A 20478-nucleotide genomic window follows, 5' to 3' on the forward strand; every position below is an offset into this window, starting at 1 on the left:
CAAGTTTGGCCTAAACCTTTTCCATAAATCGAAAATCACAATACCCTATTTTTAACAAAAATATATTAATTCAATTTCTTTGAGACTATACTATAGGGGAGAGAAACAATAAAAAATACACCAACCAATATATATTTAAAAAAATAAAAATATCAATGCAGTATGTCACGTTATTATAACTATCTATGTTGTTCTTGTTTTCAACTATTTTTTTTAAAAAAATATTAAGCGAATCAAATCCATCGTGCATCTAAGTTAACATCATCATCATTATATATATATATATATATATATATATATATATATATATATATATATATATATATATATATATATATATATATATATATATATATATATATATATTAGTATTATATATATAATTCAGCTAGTGAGGTCTGCCATGCGGTTCTCGGATATCGCTTGGCAGGATGTTGCTGCTATCTACTCGGCTTTATCACATTTGGCTGGACAAGAATGTTAGAGTCTTTGAGGACAGAAAGGCATCCCTAAGGTCCGTCGTGGAGAAAGCTCTCCATTAAGCTGCGGAGGTCACTGTAGCTATTGTGGTGGTTTCATCTGGGATGGCTAAGGATATCGAAGCCCCTTCTCCGCTATAGTAGCGCCCAGTTATGTTCTTGTTACTTGGGCGCTCCCATTTCTTGGCCATCTCAAAATGAACTTCGACGGTAACATGCCCATTGGTGGAGATAGAGCTAGGGTGACATTCGTGATTAGGGACCAGGACTCTAAGTTGGTCGCTGTCGGGGGGCATCAATCCTTCGAAATGTCAGCTTTTGGGGCAGAGTTGAGGGCATCATAGGAGGGGCTCTCCCATGCGAGACAGATGCTTGAGACGAGGTGCATCATCCTCGAGAGGGGCTCAGTCGAAGTGATTGAGCACATCCAGGAGGCGGTGTGAGAGGCTGAGCATCCGCTATTTCGCGACACTTGATAACTACCGAGAAAGTATTGTACCTTTTAGGTCATGCACTTGCTTTGTGAGACGAATAGAGCTGCTGATTGGATCACTTGTTTTACTACTTACTATTCAGAAAAGTTTATCTGATCTGGGTATGCTTCTGTTTCTCCATTTCTATGCGGTTTACTTTCTAGTGATTTAGCTAGTTGTGCTCGTGTGAGATTAGAGATTAGGATAAGAAGCCGATCTACCAAATAACCCCCCAATCATCATCGTGACATGGGCAGACTTACCGTACCCGACGCCAGCTGGCCGGCGAGTTCCGAACCTCCCTTTCGCTCCTCCGGTCCATCCAAACATTTTCTTCTGAAAAAACAAATATTAAATCGTCACCGGAGACTTTTCCTCCTCGCCAGATGACGGGCAGCCGGCCATCACAAATCTCTCTCCCAATCATTCCTCCGCTCGCCCGCTCCACACTTCGCTACTCCCAAATCCAGCGTCATGGCATCGCCGGCGGTCCTCCCCTTCAAGGGCAAGACCCGCCTCCCCAAGTCCGCCGTCCCGAGACGCTACGACCTGGCCCTCAAGCCCGACCTCGCCGCCTGCGTCTTCTCCGGCGCCGTCGACGTCCACCTCGACGTCGTTGAGGCCACCCGGTGCTTCGTCCTCAACGCCCTCGACCTCGAAATCGACTCCGGTTCCGTCTCCTTCCGGACCGCCGATCCTCACCCTAGGGTAAGCTCCAAGTTTAATGTATCGACCGTTGGATTTGGGTGGGTTCTCATCGCCTGCCGCCTTCTCCTTCAGGAGCTACGGCCCAAGCAGGTCGTCCTCGAGGAGGAGGATGAGATTCTGGTGCTCGTCTTCGATGAGAACCTCCCTCTTGGGAGGGGAGTTCTTGGAATTAGGTTCTCCGGCGTTCTCAATGACTACATGCGGGGCTTCTATATATCGAAGGTACTCTTCTCTCTCCCTGTTTCGACTTTCGGTGTTCCGCAACAACGGCCTTCAATCTTGATGAATTGTTTTTTGTTTCTTGAAGAACAAGATTCATTGCTTTGACGATGGTGTAAGAGCGATTTATGAAGTCTTATTTTGTGCCTGTAAACGGTGTCAAAAGATTATTCTAATATTTTTTGAGTCTTCGCTCTCAGCACGTTTGTAGTTGATGGGATCAAGAGGAACATGGCGGTAACACAGTTTGAGGCTGTTGATGCTTGAAGATGCTTTCCATGCTGGGATGAACCTGCTCTCAAGGCATAAGAATCTGATATTGTTTTTGTTGGGGGAATAAGATTTTTCCCCCCAAGTGACACAAATGCCCCCAAGAAGCCGCACAATCGCCGACCCTGAACAGCCGAAGTCGGAACGTCCGACCTCAAGACATCCGACCTCGAGACCTCCGACCTAGGAAAGTCCTGATGCTCAAGGTCTACCCTTGTCAGCCACCTACTACGGCCGTACTCCTCTGAGGTCCAACTGAGGACCATACCCTGCCACTGCTTCAGCATTTATTGCGCATGGCCGCTGTAACCCTCCGGTTCACTCTACAATTAATGCGGATCTCCGGCTTACTCCACCATTAATGCGGATCTCCGGCTTACTCCACAATTAATGCGGATCTCCGGCTTACTCCACCATTAATGCGCATGGCTCCTGACATCTACGGATCCTCGGCTCTCCACGGCAAGTTAGCCCAGCAGAGTCTGGTCAATCATGATAAGTCTCTGATCTCGGCCATACCTCCGACACCAATGCAATGATTCGCCTGGTAGCGTACTGGTTCGGGTCGTACGACGCCCTCACCGCCGATCCACTTTCATGATGGGATTTAACTCTTTATATGAACTCGGACTAGTGGAAACAGTGAAAGCATCAAACTTTTTGCTTAAGTTGTTCATTCCAGTCACCAGATTGGACATGACATTTTTGAGTTCTGGGTCTGCTTTCATTTCATAATTACGATTCGCCTGACCGTGCGCCGACCTGAGCCACATGCCGAGCCGTACTATGGCCTTGCCCTGTTACATCACAGGTAAACCGACCCCCACCTATGAAAGGGAGCCTTGGCTTCTCAGGAGGGGGTTGGAAAATTCCGCGCCTTACAAGCACTGTTCATCTCCTCCTTACACTATCTGCCCCCTCCCTGACTTGAGCGTCGGAGGGCCGGCGCCGGAAAACCCGGCCACCGGTTTGTCTGCAGGCACCCAGACGGAGGACGCCGCCCGCTGACGGATCGCTGCCCCGCCGTGAGGACCCCCAGCTCCCTCTCTCCGGCCACCCCAGACGAAGGACGCCGCCCGCCGACTGGTCGCCGCCCCGCCGTGGTGACCCGCAGCTCCCTCTCCCTCGACCGAAGATTGCCCCCGGGTCCAATTTCCAGCAACAGTTTTGTTTGATGGCTCACTAGTGTTAACCTCTGGGGAACACTTTTGCGTATAAATTGTTTTGATGCGTTTGGAAATGATTCTATTTTGGAAACGTGTCCGAGCATCCGAGAAAAAAGCCTAAGGACGTGGTTGAAATATAAGAAAAACAACTGGAAAAGCTGTTTAAATATTAATACAATTATGTAAAAGTCGCAGTTGATTAATCCCATACTAGTTTTTTGGTGGCTTCCCATGCATTACCAACAAATTATCTGTTTCCAATTATATAAGCCTTTTCATGCTTCTATTCATGTACCATTCCTGCTATTGTTTGCAAGGTGTAATTATTAGCCTTGCTTTTCTTTGCACTTTAAGAGCCTGTTTGGGAAATCCAGCAGGATTTGGCTAGATTTTCTATAGGATGTGTTTAGGTAAGGCCCCTATCAATCCAATCCCTCTCCAGCCCAAATTCTGTGGGAGGAAAAAAAAGAACTTCATAAGTCATTTTTTTCAATCCTGCAGCCCAACAGGCCTATAGACGGGATTTAGGCTAAAACAATGATGGACCTTCAGAATAAAATGGATTGGGTAGGCACATTGGTTCGATTCCTCTAGAAAATTCAGCCCAATCCTGCTGGATTTTGCAAACAAGCCCTAAGATGAAAATTGGCACTATCCTAGACATGAAATGATAAGAAAAACAAGAACATGACTGACATAAGTAATCAACACACCAAGGAATTTTGTTTCTAGACTTTGCCTGCCAGAATACCTTGCTTGTCAACCAGCACATTCTGGTGGCTCTATATTCTGATTCTTCCATCTATATTCTTTATCATCAAGGTTACTGTCTCAGAGGTTTTTGTCTGCCATGAGCATTGTTATTTATGGCATCATGTATTCACTAGCATTTCACTTTTACGGCTATGAAATATGATGTCTTCTAAGTTCTAACCTTCAACATCTCAACTTACCTACAAACTTGCCTTGTCATCCACATTCCACTATTCATCATCTTCATTTCAACTTCATCTAAATAGGCACACCACCTTATGCTCTAGGCCTATTTATCATTGTTAGGCACTCTCAATCATAACTTTATCTCTTTTCTTGGATTCTAGACCCAGTTCACCTCTTTTACTGCACATGCTAGTCACTCCACTACCTCTCTAGCTTCCAACCCAAAGTTCCAAAACCGGTACCAAGAACTATATCGGTACGTTATCAGTTCGGGTATAGTATGGTACGTACCCCATACCGAGACAAGCTTTTGACACTTTTTCTCACTCCTAACTATGGTATCATCCGGAACTAGGTGGTTATGGGTCAATATTGAGTGGTATGGGTGGCTCCACTCGGTTCAAACCTATATGGACTGGTTCAATTCATATACCCGAACCAAACCTCAATTCCTAGTGGTACCTTACCGGTACGGTACATACAGTTGGTATGGGTCAATATGGCAGAACTTATTCCAACCATTCCTGTTGGCAGATCTGTAGTTTATTGTATGGTAGATTCTTCATTCTGATGGCTGGAGGTCTACTTTGTATTTGAGGAAGAATGCGTGTGTGTGCGAGAGAGAGAGGGGGAGAGAGAGAGCAATAGTTTTATTAATTATATACCATACATAGCATAGTATGTTTTCCATGATGTAGTCTTTATTTATTTTATGAGATTGCAGCAATATAGGTTTCTTCATTTTGACTTGGGTGTCAAGGGTTCGAAACATGAAAACAGCCTTCCCGTATGTGGGTGTAAAGTTGCGCGTCCGACCCTCCTCAAACCCTACTGTGGCACGAGTCTCATGCATCGCAACGCCCTTTTTTTGTGAGGTTGTAAATGTATGTATTGCAAACAAAGTTGGTATGTCACCACCCTTATGTATGGCCTCTTTGTTTGTTATACAAATACATATACCTACATATATGCATACATGAGTGCATGCATACATACATCTATGTACATACGTACATATGACTGATCGCCTGACTGCAGTACTTGCTTCTCAAATTTCAGTTATTAAGTTAAAACTCTTATGTTCCAAGTATTCTTGACTATAAATTATTTTGATGACTGCCAAGTAATTACAAGTTTGATATGGCTGTTGAAGATACACCGTTTTATGTGTTAGTTCCCTAGTGGTAATTCTTAGGTATCAAATGAAAGTGGATATTTAATTTTAACTGCATTTGTACAAATTGGAACCTTATGTCCAGGAAATTGGGCTGGGATCATTGTTCTGGAGAGAGTCACCTGAGTACATTGATGCATGGTGAGATCTGGACTGCCTTGGCTATATTAGGTCATGACATAACATGCATCGAAGCATCTAGATGTTTTGATATCTTCGTAGAAGATAAGACTACTCCACTTCTTCCTCCTGATATAAGAAAGGTTTGCAAAATGTCCTTTTTATTTTTTTGTTGGTGGTTTTTGTTTCTTCTTGTAATGCTTTTGCAATTGAAATGCTGTAATGATGATTACCTTGTAGGCAACATATACTGCAGTAATGCAAAGTGTTACAACAACAAATAGGTATGGGCTTGAATCACTTATAAAAGTTTACAGGGAGACTGATATAGGACAGGAGAAGGCGCGATTGTTAAGTTCGTTCTTTGTGCTCTTATTTTTATTCTTTCTTTTAAGAAAAGGTATGTGGATCATGGGTTGCTTAGTTAAGTGTGGCTTTAACACCTACACTTTTCTTCTACAGGTGCCATGGCATCTTGTCCAGATCCTAATATTGTTCTCAAAACTCTGAATTTTCTGCTGTCCTCTGAGGTATTTCATACCTGCCAGTCAAAACTTAATGCCTATTGCTTATTGTAGGTTTTAGTTTACTTGATATGAACTTCATTTCAGGTTCGTGATCGAGATGTAATTTATGCACTTGCTGGAATAAGTTCTGAGGGCAGTGAAACAGCATGGAGTTGGCTGAAAGTAAATAATTTCCCCCCAATTTTTAGATTATAATATATGCATTAGTGGTCACACCACCTTTTTTGATCTGATAATTGTTTTATGTTAAGTTGTATTAATTCTTCACCATTCTGCTTATAACTAAATCTTTATGACAAACCTTCACTTTAACTCTTTTTAAATATGGTGTATGCTTTCATGCATCAAATCATATGCATCCTGTTTATGCCTGTTTGAAAGAAACAAGCCCTTACTCTTTTATATTGATATTTGTCATATTTATATTTGCATTGATGCATGAAAGGAGTATCAGTAAGTGGTTCTCTTGAGAACTCTATATTACCATATATTACTGCACTATCATCACATTTATTTAAATTTTTTTGATATCTGATTCAACAATGACTGATCATTCTTATGATAAGCTCAATGCATCAGTGTTTATATGATGATCAATGAAATTATTTTTTTTTTCAATATTGTACCCATGTTCAGTTCTTTAATTCTATTAAATTTGAGTAAATTTTAGATATTCCAAAACCAAATAAAAATTTCTAGAACTATTGCAAAAGGAACATCCACTACTAAGCGCGGCTTTTCCTCCTAAGAACGTATGCACTTTATTCTGTATTTCCAAAAAGATGATAGACCCGGTTCTTCGATTAACTGAAGACTATGCTCTATCAGCAGTAGAGAAGAAAGATAGGGCATTAGCAGCTTCAACTCGAGAAGCAGTATCCCCATCCGAATCCGAATCCGCTGGGGTTTCTAATCTTCGGCTTCGGGAAAAGAAACCCTCCGGGTTTCTTATCCCTCGTCCCTTATAACTCTCCTACGTCACTACATTAGTCTAGTCTTGACTTTACCCTGCACTTTCACTTAAAAGGAAGCTGGCCGCGTGAAAAAAACACTTTTTAGTGGAATTAGCCATTCCATTTCTTTTAGAGAGAGATTCTCTTAAGAAAGCTTATAGAATCAATAAATGGTTAGATGTGCTATCAAAAGATCTCATTCTTTGTTAACAAATTTTGCAATATTTGTGCTGTCTAAAAAATTTTCCAACATGCAGTAGGAAAACTTGTATTATTTCCTATGACATATGCATTCTTTAATTGCTGAGCATTATTCTTAATGGTTTCCGTTTCTTGGTTGTGGATGAAGGTGAATTGGGAGCATATATCAGACAGATGGGGACATCACATTCTACTAACTCATTTCATCCGTGACATTGTTACTGAGGTAGGTAATAGTACTGATTTAATGTACATTTTTCAGCTACTTTGGATTACTGCAATTTAATTCGAAATTCAAAATGATGTTTCATTATTCGTTGTTCCTGTGTGTAGTTCTTTGCTGATGAGAAAGCCCATGAAATTGAAGAATTTTTCCTAAGCCGCACAAAGCCTTCGATTGCTGGGACTATGAAGCAGAGCATAGAGCAAGTTCGAATCAATGCAAAGTGGAGATCGAATATAGAAAGCGAGCAAAACCTTGAAGAATTAATTATGAAATTAGCTCAAAAGACCAGTGGCACAGGTGAATGAACCATATAAGGCTAAACCTCATGAACGTTCGCATATTGTATGCTCTGAAGCATGTAAAGGGAAACTCGTTTTTCCTATCTAATGCTGCCAGATCATGTTCAGAGCTATGTACACGTGTGCCAAGATTAGTTGTCTAAGTCCGCTATGGAAAAATGAAGAAACTTAGCTTGAAGAGATGCATCATACATGTCTTCATGGCACTTCCATCGGATGAACCGCACAGTCATAAGTTTTCAGTTGGCGTTGTGCAAAGACGAGATATCTTCAACCTAAACGAGTTACGAGGAAAATTCTATGGCATTTAAAGCAAGAGAAGTTCTGTAAGAAAGGTATTGGAGAAAAGTGAAGCCACGCAAGGTGATTAAGCTCCCGAGCTCTAAAATTTGTTCCAAACCTCTGTTCTACTCGGGAACTTGCATAAGAGATGAAGTTGATGACAAGGTGAGGTGGGTGTGAGCTAAATGAAAACATCTCAAACTAGCTGCGAGCAAGAGGCATCAGGAACATTTCTCAGCAGTCAAACAACTGGTGGAGTGATGAAATATTAGGCTGCAAATTTAAATGTTCCAACACGAACTTGGGCCAGAACTTAAGTCGCAACTCCGCGCACCCGGCCAGGCTGAAGCCCAAACTGGGCTCAAACTCCCAGTCTTTCTTCTCCATGCTTGCACGCACTATACTTCTGGTGTGCCCTCCCCCACCATCCTAGGCTAAACCTAACATTCGCCAGGCTCGCCCAAACCCAGTCATGGAGGACAACGCCTTGCTTAGCATCGAGGCCAGAATGATCTCCTTCGCACCATCTTCACCAAGGGCAACTGAAAGGATAGTTGGAGATGCAGGCATGTGGAAAGCAGGAAGGTCGGTCAGTAGAACCGGAGAGCACTACGAAGACATGGTAAAGCCAGTGCTCGAGCAAACATGTGCACCACACGTGCATTGCAGATGAAAGAAAAATAAATTTATATAAATATATAATTGAGAAATTGGGTATCATATATCTTATTCTTTTTTAAGAATTTGTTCTGATCATATATATCAATTTATAGAATAAAAAATAGTTTAGAAATTATAAGATTAAAGGAGACGAAGAGGAGGGATAACTTTGTTAGAAAGATTGATTAGGATAGAGAGAGGAGGAATTTGAGGGTGCTAAATAGTATAATATGGGAGATTTGAATGAGGGATAGAGACTGCAAATTAGTTGTGTACATATTTGTTCTGAAACCACTAATGTATATAACAAGGTTTTCTTTATGTGAACTAGATAATATTTGATATTTGTCATTTTGACAGATCCAAAATATCCCAGTACTTTTTTTTTTTTAATAGTATAGACATATAAGAATCTAAAAGAGCCTTTCCAAAAAAATGATGGCTGCTTTCACTTTATCTAACCCACTTAATCTGGATAGAGTAGTAAAGAGTAGCAAAGATGTTTTGTTAAAATGGAGGGATATTAAATGGGAAGTTATCTCCATTTCTTGCTCGAAGAAAACATCCCAACCTATTTAAACCCTTTTCCTACATCAAATCAAACGAGTCCTCGGGATTTAAAGGAACACTGATTTTAGCAATCAATTCAAAATAAATGGATGGATGTTATGAGTGCATGCTTGAGAGAGAGAGAGAGTGTGTGTGTTATGAAAAAGGTAAAACGGATTTTATACGCCATCATAGAAGTTTCTAAAGGGTTAAAAGGACAGAAAGTCAGATCTTTCAGGGTGGCTGACAGTGCAAGAGTATAGTAAAATTGGATTCATCTAGAAATCGGTATCTTTTTTATGAACTAGAAATCCAATGTTCTGATAACTTTTATATAAAAATTTCTGTGTATTCCTGTTCTTTCGTCGGATTCCAAAAATTTATCGAAGAACGCCAATTTTCTGAACCAGCCTATACAGAACGTACCACGACCTCAAACCACCTGCTGCTAGCTCGTTGACAGCATGTACGTCTTCGCCCTTTCTTTCTTGTCACTCCGCTGACCAGTAATTGCCCTTGGTGATTGCCCGTAAATCATCATATTTATCTGCATGCATGGCATGGTTGAAATGCCGCTTCCCATCCTTATCATTGCAGAGAGAAGCGTCCAAAGGCTGTACGCGCTTGTGGCCGCTGCTCTGTTCATGCAGAGTCATTCAAATATTGGTTCTCAATTTTAGAGTACTCTCATTTACGTTTTATCTATTTTAAAAAATATTCAACTAATTTTTTAAATATTATAAAATAGTTCTATCATTCATCTTTATTAATAGAATGGTATCATGCAACCATCACAGGGTCGCACAAAATTATATAATGACCGAACTATTCTTGGCATCAATTGTTAGTGGGGTGTAAGTTCTGCTGCCGAGATGCTTTGAAACATATGTGGTATCTTATGACCCAAGTGATTCCTCTCCAATAACCGTAGCTCGTGCCTAAGAAACTTTAAATCAAACAGGGAGGAGAAAGAGGAGTGCGGAGAGGGAGACCATGGAAGCATCTCAATCAAGTTCTTCCATTTTCTTATCCTCCTGGCCGGCCGACTTTTGTCATTATCGAATAAGGCTGCCTTTGAGAACCTCATGGACCGTCAGAAACCTTGGCCAGCATTCCATTAGATGCAGGATGTCTGAAGTGTGTTGCCATTTTTCTGTTTTCATATTTATTCTCTGATTTTTGGATTGAATCTCCAGCCCCGACTTGGTGTTCCAGGTAAATGAGGCCTATGGTTACTTCTGTTGGCACGATCCACCTTCAAATATAGGGGACAAGATTATTATTAACAGGCTCTTACAACGGAACCTAGGCCCAGTTTTTTGTATGCCAGCATCCTGGGTTGTTATAGCTTTGTATTTTATGGTGTCTCAGTTTTAAATATGTTAAGGATCCTAGGCTGAATGCTTGTGGTTTCAAGACTGTCCTACGCTGGATGTTTTGGAGTTTGTCTCATGCATGTTGGATGTTTTCTTTTGGGGCCAATCTCAACTTATGTTGTAATATCTAAGCTATTTATGTAATGAGAATGATATTTTTGTCTTAAATAAATGGTTTCACTAGACCAATTTCTGCATTAGAAGTATCCCAAAGATTTTCGATCCCAAGCATCTTCCAAATGGCTAGCACATTTCAAGCTGAAATGCATACAAATATTAAGTAAAAATACAACTTGAACTTTAAAGTTGTTCCAGTTACACTCTCTATACCTTTCTAATTATTCCATTGGCACGCCATCTACTTTACTTACATTCCAGTTACACCCCCTCCACTTTTACTATATTGCAGACACACCTTTTATGATTTAAAAATGGCTAGTAGAGAAGAATCAAAATATAATTAAAACACTTAATACATCATCCATTGATACCTGTTATTTTACAAACAAATATCTTAGTAGATGCTGACTTTAGGTACATATCATCATGATTACACTCGGATACCTATTACATTACCTATTGGTATGGAGCAATTTAGAACAAAATTATAAGATATAACCCTTAGCACATCATCCACTAATACCTGCTATTTCACAAACAATACAATACAAAAATAATCAAATCAAAATCAAAATTTACATAATACATAATCAAAAGAAAAGAATCATTATATTGGCACACAATATCCAAAAACAGAGTCAAAACAAATTATACCATAATGTATCGCATTGTATCACATATCACAATGTATCACAATTTATCACAATGTTTCACATTGTTTCACAATAAACACAAACAGGATTGCAATAAACACCAAAAATGATCACTAAAGGTATCATACCAAAAATGTACTGAACCAAAAGTATCTCAATGTTCACTAAAACATTCATAACCAAAAGTATCTCAATATCACTAAAAATATATGGAGAACATCATGGTTGTGAATGTGCTTCCACATTTTGTGAGGAGGCAGGCTAGGAGGTTGCAAGCTATGAGGAGGCAATCTAGGAGGCTGCTGGCTAGAAACAAGTAAGCTAGGAGGCTACTGACAGGGAGGAGGCGGGCTAGGAGGCTGTTGGCTGTGAGGATAAAGGTTAAGAGCTTGCAATTTTCTTCTTTGATGGTCTTCTAGTATTCTGAACCTGAAAAATGCTAAAGCATAAGTACATATGAGATGTAGTGGCTGAGTAATGAAACATGAGCATATAATACCTATCCTCTCTTCCCTTTGTTGCAACTTTAGCTATTAGCTTGACTAGATCTTATGCCCTGATCCTTCTTCTTTATCTTCTCCTTCTAGAGCCTTTTCAAGTCCTAGAGTTAGGGCCCCATTATTGGCAATTGCTGCATCCCAAAGAGATGCTCTTTCTTTTGATTCTAGCAGAATCCTTTGGCTTATCCTTTTCTTCTCTTTTTGTCTTTTTGGGTCTTCCTAGAGGAGCTCTTAGTCGAGGAGGAGAAATAGTGGGGTATTTTGTCCTTCTCCAAGACTGTCTGCTAGGAACTGGTTGAATGATATGCTCATAAGCCATAGCAAATGTATCTTTGCTATACCAAGCACTAACAAAGTGTTCTACCTCCTTTCTAATAAATATAATTGCTACCACAGCATGGCAGCATGGGATACCTTATAAATCCCATGTCCTACATCTGCAAGCACTCTCCTCCAAGTCTACGATATATCACTCATTATGATGCTCAACTTCAAACTTCTGCCCTCCTCCCCATATACAATGGTAATCCATGGCCTCTAACTTAGCTCTCTCCAGCTTCTTATATATCTTGAGGCAAAGAGAACCTACAAATTTATCCAAGCCTTCTCTCTTATCTAGGAATTGTTGCATCAACAATCTTATTATAGTCTCGAAAAAGGTGATTATAGATTTGTCTCGAGCATCAATTATATACTTATTGAAGGAGTTGCATATATTATTCAGCAACATGTTGGACTTGCTTCTTAGGCTGAAGACGTGCCTTGACTACAATTTAGGTGGTTGTTGTGTGAGCCACTATCATTCCTTCTCATCAAATTGTTGAATCTCCTGCATGGTAGCTTGAAAGTCATATGAGTTCATCTCCAAAATTCGCTCTCGAATTTAGCACTTCTAAAATTTGCATGCAAGTGCCGCACCCAAAATATATAATTGACCCTAGAAACAACAGTTTGAAACGTCTCAACAGGAACATACACAAGTGTTGAACAAGTGAACAAGTTAGAAAAAAATAAGTACTATGCATTAAGTGTTGAATCATCTATGATCTATCACTACTCTCTAGTTCTATCCCTATAGGCTGCTCTCTCCAAGAAAATCTATATCAGCATTAAGCCTAGAATGCTTTGTCAATGTTTTCATCTCCTTAATAAGTTTTTTTATCAGATCAAATAAACCATCCTCATCGTTTGACTCTCTTAGCTCATTAAGGTGGCTTTTGGTAACCCAAATGGGATCACCAAGGTGATCTTAGATCATCGATGATCCTTATCCTAGGATGATCCTCGATGATTCTTATCCTAAGATGATCCTCGATGATTTAGATCATCCAGACCTCATTCGGTCAAGCTTGGTGGGTTACCCACTATTTCGATTAATTGAGCTTTCGAAGGATCTCGAGTTACTTGAATCGTCTGGAATCGGATAGAAAAGTCGATAATAGTACAAGCCGATGCTTTGGAAGTTGTCTTTGAGATGGGTTGGTTATTATTTTGTTTTATTTTTCTTTTTTTGTATGGAGCATTTAATCTTTTCATCTTAACAATAATAAATAAATAAGTAAATAATAAATATGATTGTTTAATAATAATACTAGCAATGAGGCTTGTATAATGTACATTTGCTGGACTAACCTATCTAGAAGCCAAATTAGAGGAACGTATAGAGTCATATTTGTTTGAGAGAGAGAGAGTGCTCGTATAGTAGCACGACAAGGTTAATGGGATAATTAATATATTTTTTAAGATAAATAGAAAGGGTATTCTTCATATTAAAAATGAGAGATGGAATCAAGATAAAATATGCTCTAATTTTTCAAAACCTTCACTTTTGTATATAGCATAGATTTGCACTATTCAGGTAAATATGATGATATATAATCTTTTAAGCAACTAGGAAAAAATATTATTCAACATGAATAATTTATCGAAATAATATTTTCATTCTTTTATTGGCCATTATTTTTAATTATATTAACAAATATAGATTATAATATTATTTTGCTCTTAAATAATTTCAACTAAACATGCCAGCATAAATATTAGTCATTATGGGCAGCATTTCATTGGGGGGGGGGGGGGGGGGGGAATGAAGCAAGTATAGGTCTTAGAATAAGTTCTATATTTACAAAGCAATTATAAGAGAGCACGTAAGAAGATCAAAACTTCCATATGACACAAATATAACCATTTCAATGGAAAGTTACAATAGGCTGCCACAAGCACGAAGCCATCATCTATATCTATTTTATTATTTTTTATGAATAAATAATGAACGCCTCGATAGTTATTCTAAGCTACTGCAGTCAAATAGAAATCATAAAACCTTCAAATAGATGCTTCTTCTTCTTTCTGTCAATTTTATTTTTAAATTTTATTGGCTGTATTGTATGAAAAAAAAAACAGAGACCATTTTTTGCCCTTTTTCCCAATGTAGCTTATTATCATTACATAACAGTCAATTAATAATTTTAAAAGAATCAATCAAATAGGAGTGTGGCATCATTGGAGCCCTGCATCGCATGCAACGGAAGCGAAACGCCGAGGCAATGGCTCGGCCCTGAGCTGCTCCATGAAGGCAGCTGACAGCCTTCCACAGTGTTGGTCCGATCCCTGTCAGATGCTTTTCGGTGACATGCACCGCCTTCACAGCATCCTACGAGGTCAAACCTCCGGACAGCTTCAGCTCAGACGTCGTACGCTTGTGCCCGCCACCAACTGCGCAGGGAGCAGCCGGAGATGAGGGCCGACCTACCTGCTACGCTCTGTTTTCCAGGACCAAAAGCATGCGGGGACGGAGAGCTGGCCATCTTTTCACCCTCTTATCACCGTGCCATCGCCTCTCTCCGGCTGGGGTGCAATCTTACCGGTAAGAAATAAACAGAACCAAAAACATAAACTGATTTCTAACCGTTATAATCCATTACACGAAATCAATTTCGGTGTTCGAAAAATCTAGAACACCTAAAACTTGAGTTTGAATCATTCTTCCAACACACCCCCTTGATTCAAACTCTGTAAACCTAACATTGATCCGAGCTTACTAAACTGCTTAATAGGCAAAGCTTTGGTAAATATATCAGCAAACTGTTCATCTGTTTTACAATACACTAAACTGATTTCTTCTTAAATTTTTTTGAAGAGTGTAGGTTCACTCTTGCTAGCCTCAAAACCTCTTCCACTAAAATATTTGCAGATTCTGCTGTACCAGGCCCTTGGAGCCTGTTTCAATCCATATAAGGCCTTCTTCAATTTGTAAACCTTTCCTTCATGTCCACAAACTTCAAATCCCACAAGCTGCTCCACATAAACTTCTTCTTCTAACTCCCTATTCAAGAAAGCAGATTTTACATCCAACTGAAACACACTCCATTATTTTTGAGCAGCCACTGCTAGGATAGTTCGGATGGTTTCAATTCTTGCCACAGGTGAGAATGTTTCAAAATAATCTACACCTGACATTTGGGCATATCCCTTCACAACTAACCTTGCTTTATGTTTTTGCAACGTTCTATCTGCATTATACTTGTTTTTTTAGATCCATTTTAAACCAATCTCCTTCTTATCAGCCGGCAGATCTACTAGTTCCCATGTTTCATTTTTTACAATCATTTCAATTTCATCCTCCATTGCTTTTCTCCATTCTTGATGCTTAGAAGCCTCTTCAAAGCTTATAGGCTCAACTAAAAAACAAACTAACTGACAAGTCTCATAAATTTTAGAAATGCTTCTAAATTTTTTGGATGACACTTCATTTGGCACGCCACTGAAACTTGAGTCTGAAACTCTTCCCCCTTCTGAAACTCTATCTCCACTGATACTAGGAAGATTGATCTCTTCCTTCTCATGCACATTCAATGGTTTAGACACCAGATTCTCAGTCCAATTCCAAAAAGTCTCTTCATTAAACACAACATCCCTGCTGATTTCTAATTTTCTGGTTATGGGATCAAGCAGCCTATAACCCTTGGTTTCATTGGCATGTCCAATGAAAATAAATTTTTTTGCTTTGTCATCAAGCTTTCTTCTCTTTTGTGCAGGTACATGTGCATAGGCTATGCTTCCAAAAATTTTAAAATGAGAAACATTAGGCCTGAAACCATACCATGCCTGAAATGGAGTCTTCCCATTGACTGATTTTGTGGGGGACATATTTAACAAATACACTGAAGTGGCTACTGCTTCTGCCCATAAAAACTGAGAAAGGCCACTTGCCTTCAGCAAGCATCTAGCTCTTTCAACAATAACACGATTTTTTCTTTCTGAAACTCCATTTTGTTGTGGAGTATAGGCTGCTGTAAGTTGCCTGTGAATGCCATGATTCTTGCAAAACTGACTGAACTGATTAGAGGTGAACTCCCCACCTCTATCAGTCCTTAAAATCTTCAATGGAAAGCCGGATTGCTTCTCTACAAAGGCTTTAAATTGGAGAAACATGCCAAAAGCATCTGATTTTTCTTTTAGAAAATAGACCCAGGTCATCCGGGTTGCATCATCAACAAATATCAAAAAATATAAACTCTTCCCAAGTGAAGGCACACTCATTGGTCCACAAAGATCAGCATGGATCAATTGCAATGGAGACTCAGCTCTCCATGCCTTGTTCTTTCCAAATGGAAGTCTATTTTGTTTTCCAAAAATACACTCCTCACAGAATTTATGATCTGCACATAAATCTTCTGGCAAACCTGAAACGAGTTTGTTTTTCCCCAAATACATTAAACTTTTCATGTTAAGGTGTCCAAACCTCTTATGCCAAAGGGAGTAATCAGTGGAACATTCAGCCCTTAAAGCTTTAGTTCCCAGGTCTGACATGAACAAGGGAAACAAGTTATTCTTAGTCCGGTTGCTGGTAGCAACTAGTTGTTGATTTCCTTTCTTGTAAATCAGGCAGTTATTATCATTAAATACAACATAATAACCCTTATCAATTAACTGACCAAGACTAATCAAATTTTGAGCCAAACCTGGTACAAACATCACATCTCTAATCAGTTTTGTTTCTGTTTTCATATTCACTGAAACTGTCCCCTTACCAAACACTTTAACTTGCCTATTATCTCCCATTCTAACTTCTGATTTCACAAATTCATCTAAATTCACAAATAGGATCTTGTTTCCGGTCATGTGATTGCTACAACTACTATCCAGAAACTAGATTTCATTACTTTGATCAATGGATGAAGAACAAGTCATAAATACAGATTCACTTCTTGTCCCTTCACCCTTCTCAGATTTATTTTCAGAATAGTTAGCCTGATTGTTGATTTTATTCCAACAAAAGGCTTTTAAATGACCATACTTGCCACAGTTATGACACTTAAAGGGGTTTTGATAGTTGTTACCAGAATTTTGTTGAAAATTATGACCGGATTGCTTGCTGAATCCTCTCCCAGAAAATCTGCCACGGCCTCTTCCACCTCTGAATCTTTCTCTAGTGTTATAGCCACAACCAGAACCTCTTCCAGGTTTGAACGGTCTTCCATCTGATACTCTTTTGCTGCCTTCTTTCTCACTTAAATTCATTTGAAATACTTGTTCAGTGACTACTTCCACTCTTGTGTTCAGCCGCTGCTCGTGTGCTTTAAGGGAACCAATCAAACAACTGAAGGAAAGCTGTGACAAATCTTTTGACTCTTCAATTGCAGCCACCACATGATCGAATTTAGGAGGTAAGCTTCTCAACACCTTCTCCACAACCATCTGATCTGACATATTTTCACCCAAAGATCTAGCCTGATTGATGATCAGACTCACCCGGGTAGAAAATTCTTGGACTGATTCAGTGTTCTTCATCAAAAGAGATTCAAACTCCCTTCGAAGAGTTTGAATCCTCACTGTGATCATCTTGTCTGAACCTTTAAACTCATCCTTCAAAATATCCCATGCATTCTTTGATCTCATTGCCCCCATGATTTTGGAAAAAATTTCTTCATCCACAACAGTTTGAATGAAGAACAAAGCCTTGCTATCCTTTTTTCTGTTTTTCCTCAATTCCGTTCTTTGAGCAGCAATCAACCTTTCTTCATCTTCACTGAATCCACTCTCCACCAAGGTCCAAAGTTCATTTGACATGAGAAATGTCTTCATTTTCAAACTCCAAGATTCATAGTTCTCAGTTTTGAGAACTGGTAGCATTTGGGAAGAAATGCTGATTGACCCCGTGTTCACTGCCATCTTCAAACAATCACCAGTTTTGATGATAAACAAGCACTGAACTCCTTTCTCCTTACTTCAAAACCTCGCTCTGATACCAATTTGAAGGGATCTAAACCATAATGAATCCAACAACAAGAGGAAGGAACACACAAAAAATTCCGAAAAACAAAATGGCTTGAGGAGAGTGATTCAATAACTTCTCATACATAAAAACTTACAACACAACACCCACATATATAACCCGTTCTATATGAGACGTCTCTTTCACACACAGTTTAAAAAAAAAACTTACTGATAAGAAAGAAACTGAACTAAAAACATAAACTGATTTCTAACTGCTATAACCCATTACATGAAACCAACTTCGGTGTTCTCTTTGACACGATTTAAACATCCAAAAAATCTATAACACCTGAAACTTGAGTTTGAATCATTCTTCCAACAGTGCGTAGCGACTGCTAATTTCCTAGGTATCCATTTCGACGGAGTTGCGGAAGAAGGTGGTATCCAAATATTTTTATTTTTTAAAATTAAATTAGATAGTTTTGATTAAAATTAAATAGAGATGTTTCTAATGATAAATTTAAAATTTTAAAATTAATTGTTTGGTTTTGTGATTTTAGTAATCTCTCAATTCGAAACTCAACCTTAAACTAAATTCAAATCTCAACATATTTGATATTTAATATCATTAATAATTTTTTATATTTTGTATAAATCTAAATTATTAATTTTATTAAAAATAACTATGAGATAATTCTAGCTCCATAATCTACTTAACTTGGTTATTTATATATGAAAAGTTTAAAATAAATAAAAAAATATATAGTTTTGGCTTTGCGGTTTGTTTTTTTAATGGCAGTTTATATTTTTTTATTTCAAAAATTATTCGAATACAATTTAGATTTCAGCGAGCGGTAATAGATTTAGATTTCGATTTTTTCGCTAATTGCGCCTGATCCGTCCAAAGAACATTCCTATATACCCTTAGAGCAATATCAGCATCACTCTTTTTTTTTTGGAGTAAAACAGAATTACACATAAATCTACCTGCTGATTGTTTCCACTACCCAGCATCAGGAGAGCTGATGTTTCACCTAAAAAATTATACTTGGCATGGTTGATAACACAAAAATAAAATCCTAGTCTATCTATATTTTCTATGACAAACCATAGCACCAATTGTCCCCCTAAATAGAGAGATCAAGGGATTTTCTTAAAAACAGTTTTATGGTGCTATATATTAAGTAGTGATATGAAACTAAAAGTAAAAGTAATAAAGCATTAGAAAATAAAGAGAAAGAAAACACAAGAGAGCATGAGATATAAATGGCTCTTTTATTCTTTCTTACTTTTCACCACTCGATACAAGATTACATATCATCTATTTATAGGCCAAAGGAGAAAGATCAAAGGCCATAAGATTAAAAGCCATAAATACATTAATTCATCATTAATGAAGAAATTGGAGGGTTACGAGAAGTTGAATAGTCATGGATGAATTCAGATGAATATCCATCTAGAGATGAAGATGAAGAGTCAAGATTTTATAACAAGTAGTATTTTTATCTTTGTACATTTTAATGTTATTTTTATAGCAATAGGCGGCCAAGCTAATATTAGAATAACATTAAGAAAATTGTTATGCATGCTGTTTGATGTCTGCATGAGATGGACTAGTTTCAATCTGTGCCCTTCAACCAATAATAATATAAAAATGATCGGTTAAGATATGATTGAATCTGAACAAGTAATACTGTAGGCTGGTTTCAGGTTAGCACATGTGGCCGCAGTGATTGCAGTGGGGCTGCGTCCATGCAATCGGTTGGTCCATGCAAAAGGACCCGGGACCCTGTATATTACGTAGGAGAAATTAATGCATGCCTACATTGCATCCAACACATGGCCATGCATGCAGCCAATTCTATAAACTCTATTCATCAAACATGCATCTTGGTGCATCACCATAGGAACAGTACTTAATTTTGGCTTCCCAAGATCCAGATTACAAAAAAAAAAGAAAAAAAAAAAACAACTATTCCTCATCTAGCTTCATACCACTATCTTGGAAACTTGAGAAACCAAGCAGGTGAACTCCAACCTTGCGAACTTGGAGATTTGCCCCAAGTTGGTGCATGGAGATCTCACTGGAAATTGGAGCAGAGGAATCGATTCAAGTTGGAGATGCAGTGAACCAGCCAAGTTTTCTCAATAAGCGTTGTTAAGATTAGCATAATGAAAACTGACCTAATGGATATTCATAAGATAGCTAATTATAATGACATTTTCTTTTTTCCCTGAGAGGTATTTTATAGTTTTTTGAGATCGGGCAGGTCTAGCATCACTCTGTCCCTAACTCCAACCTTCCCCATTTATGCCGGAATTTACGCTCCTGGGCAGACCAAGCTTTATAATGTGTCTACGTTGT

The 20478-nt window shown here is 38.8% G+C and overlaps 3 protein-coding genes across 5 annotated transcripts; 2 read left to right on the plus strand and 1 right to left on the minus strand.

Moving 5' to 3' along the window:
- The first annotated feature begins 1294 nt into the window (after window positions 1–1294).
- On the plus strand, window positions 1295–5691 carry LOC103699838 (aminopeptidase M1-D-like). 3 transcript variants are annotated; one of them, XM_089924013.1, is made up of 5 exons: window positions 1295–1660; window positions 1733–1882; window positions 1968–1994; window positions 2080–2182; window positions 5514–5691. In XM_089924013.1, the coding sequence occupies exons 1-4, from the start codon at window positions 1427–1429 to the stop codon at window positions 2092–2094; spliced, it is 426 nt and encodes a 141-aa protein (XP_089780139.1). In that variant the 5' UTR covers window positions 1295–1426; the 3' UTR covers window positions 2095–2182; window positions 5514–5691. The 3 variants fall into 3 exon arrangements, with proteins under 3 accessions (XP_089780139.1, XP_089780140.1, XP_089780138.1); XM_089924014.1 differs by lacking the exons at window positions 1968–1994; window positions 5514–5691 and having other exon boundaries at window positions 2080–2222; XM_089924012.1 differs by lacking the exon at window positions 5514–5691 and having other exon boundaries at window positions 1295–1882; window positions 1968–2222.
- On the plus strand, window positions 5553–7865 carry LOC108511134 (aminopeptidase M1-like). Its single transcript, XM_039126692.3, has 6 exons — window positions 5553–5691; window positions 5789–5832; window positions 6011–6078; window positions 6160–6237; window positions 7378–7455; window positions 7563–7865. Exons 3-6 carry the CDS (start codon window positions 6016–6018, stop codon window positions 7758–7760), a joined length of 417 nt encoding a protein of 138 aa, XP_038982620.1. The 5' UTR covers window positions 5553–5691; window positions 5789–5832; window positions 6011–6015; the 3' UTR covers window positions 7761–7865.
- Window positions 7866–17045: 9180 nt separating this feature from the next.
- On the minus strand, window positions 17046–18068 carry LOC148703207 (uncharacterized). Its single transcript, XM_088723323.2, has one exon. It carries the CDS (start codon window positions 18066–18068, stop codon window positions 17046–17048), a length of 1023 nt encoding a protein of 340 aa, XP_088579449.2.
- Between the last annotated feature and the right edge of the window lie 2410 nt (window positions 18069–20478).

Source organism: Phoenix dactylifera, chromosome 6 (assembly GCF_051530095.1).
Source record: "Phoenix dactylifera cultivar Ajwa chromosome 6, Ajwa_hap1_PhDact_Kaust_v1.1, whole genome shotgun sequence".
Classification (NCBI taxonomy): domain Eukaryota; kingdom Viridiplantae; phylum Streptophyta; class Magnoliopsida; order Arecales; family Arecaceae; genus Phoenix; species Phoenix dactylifera.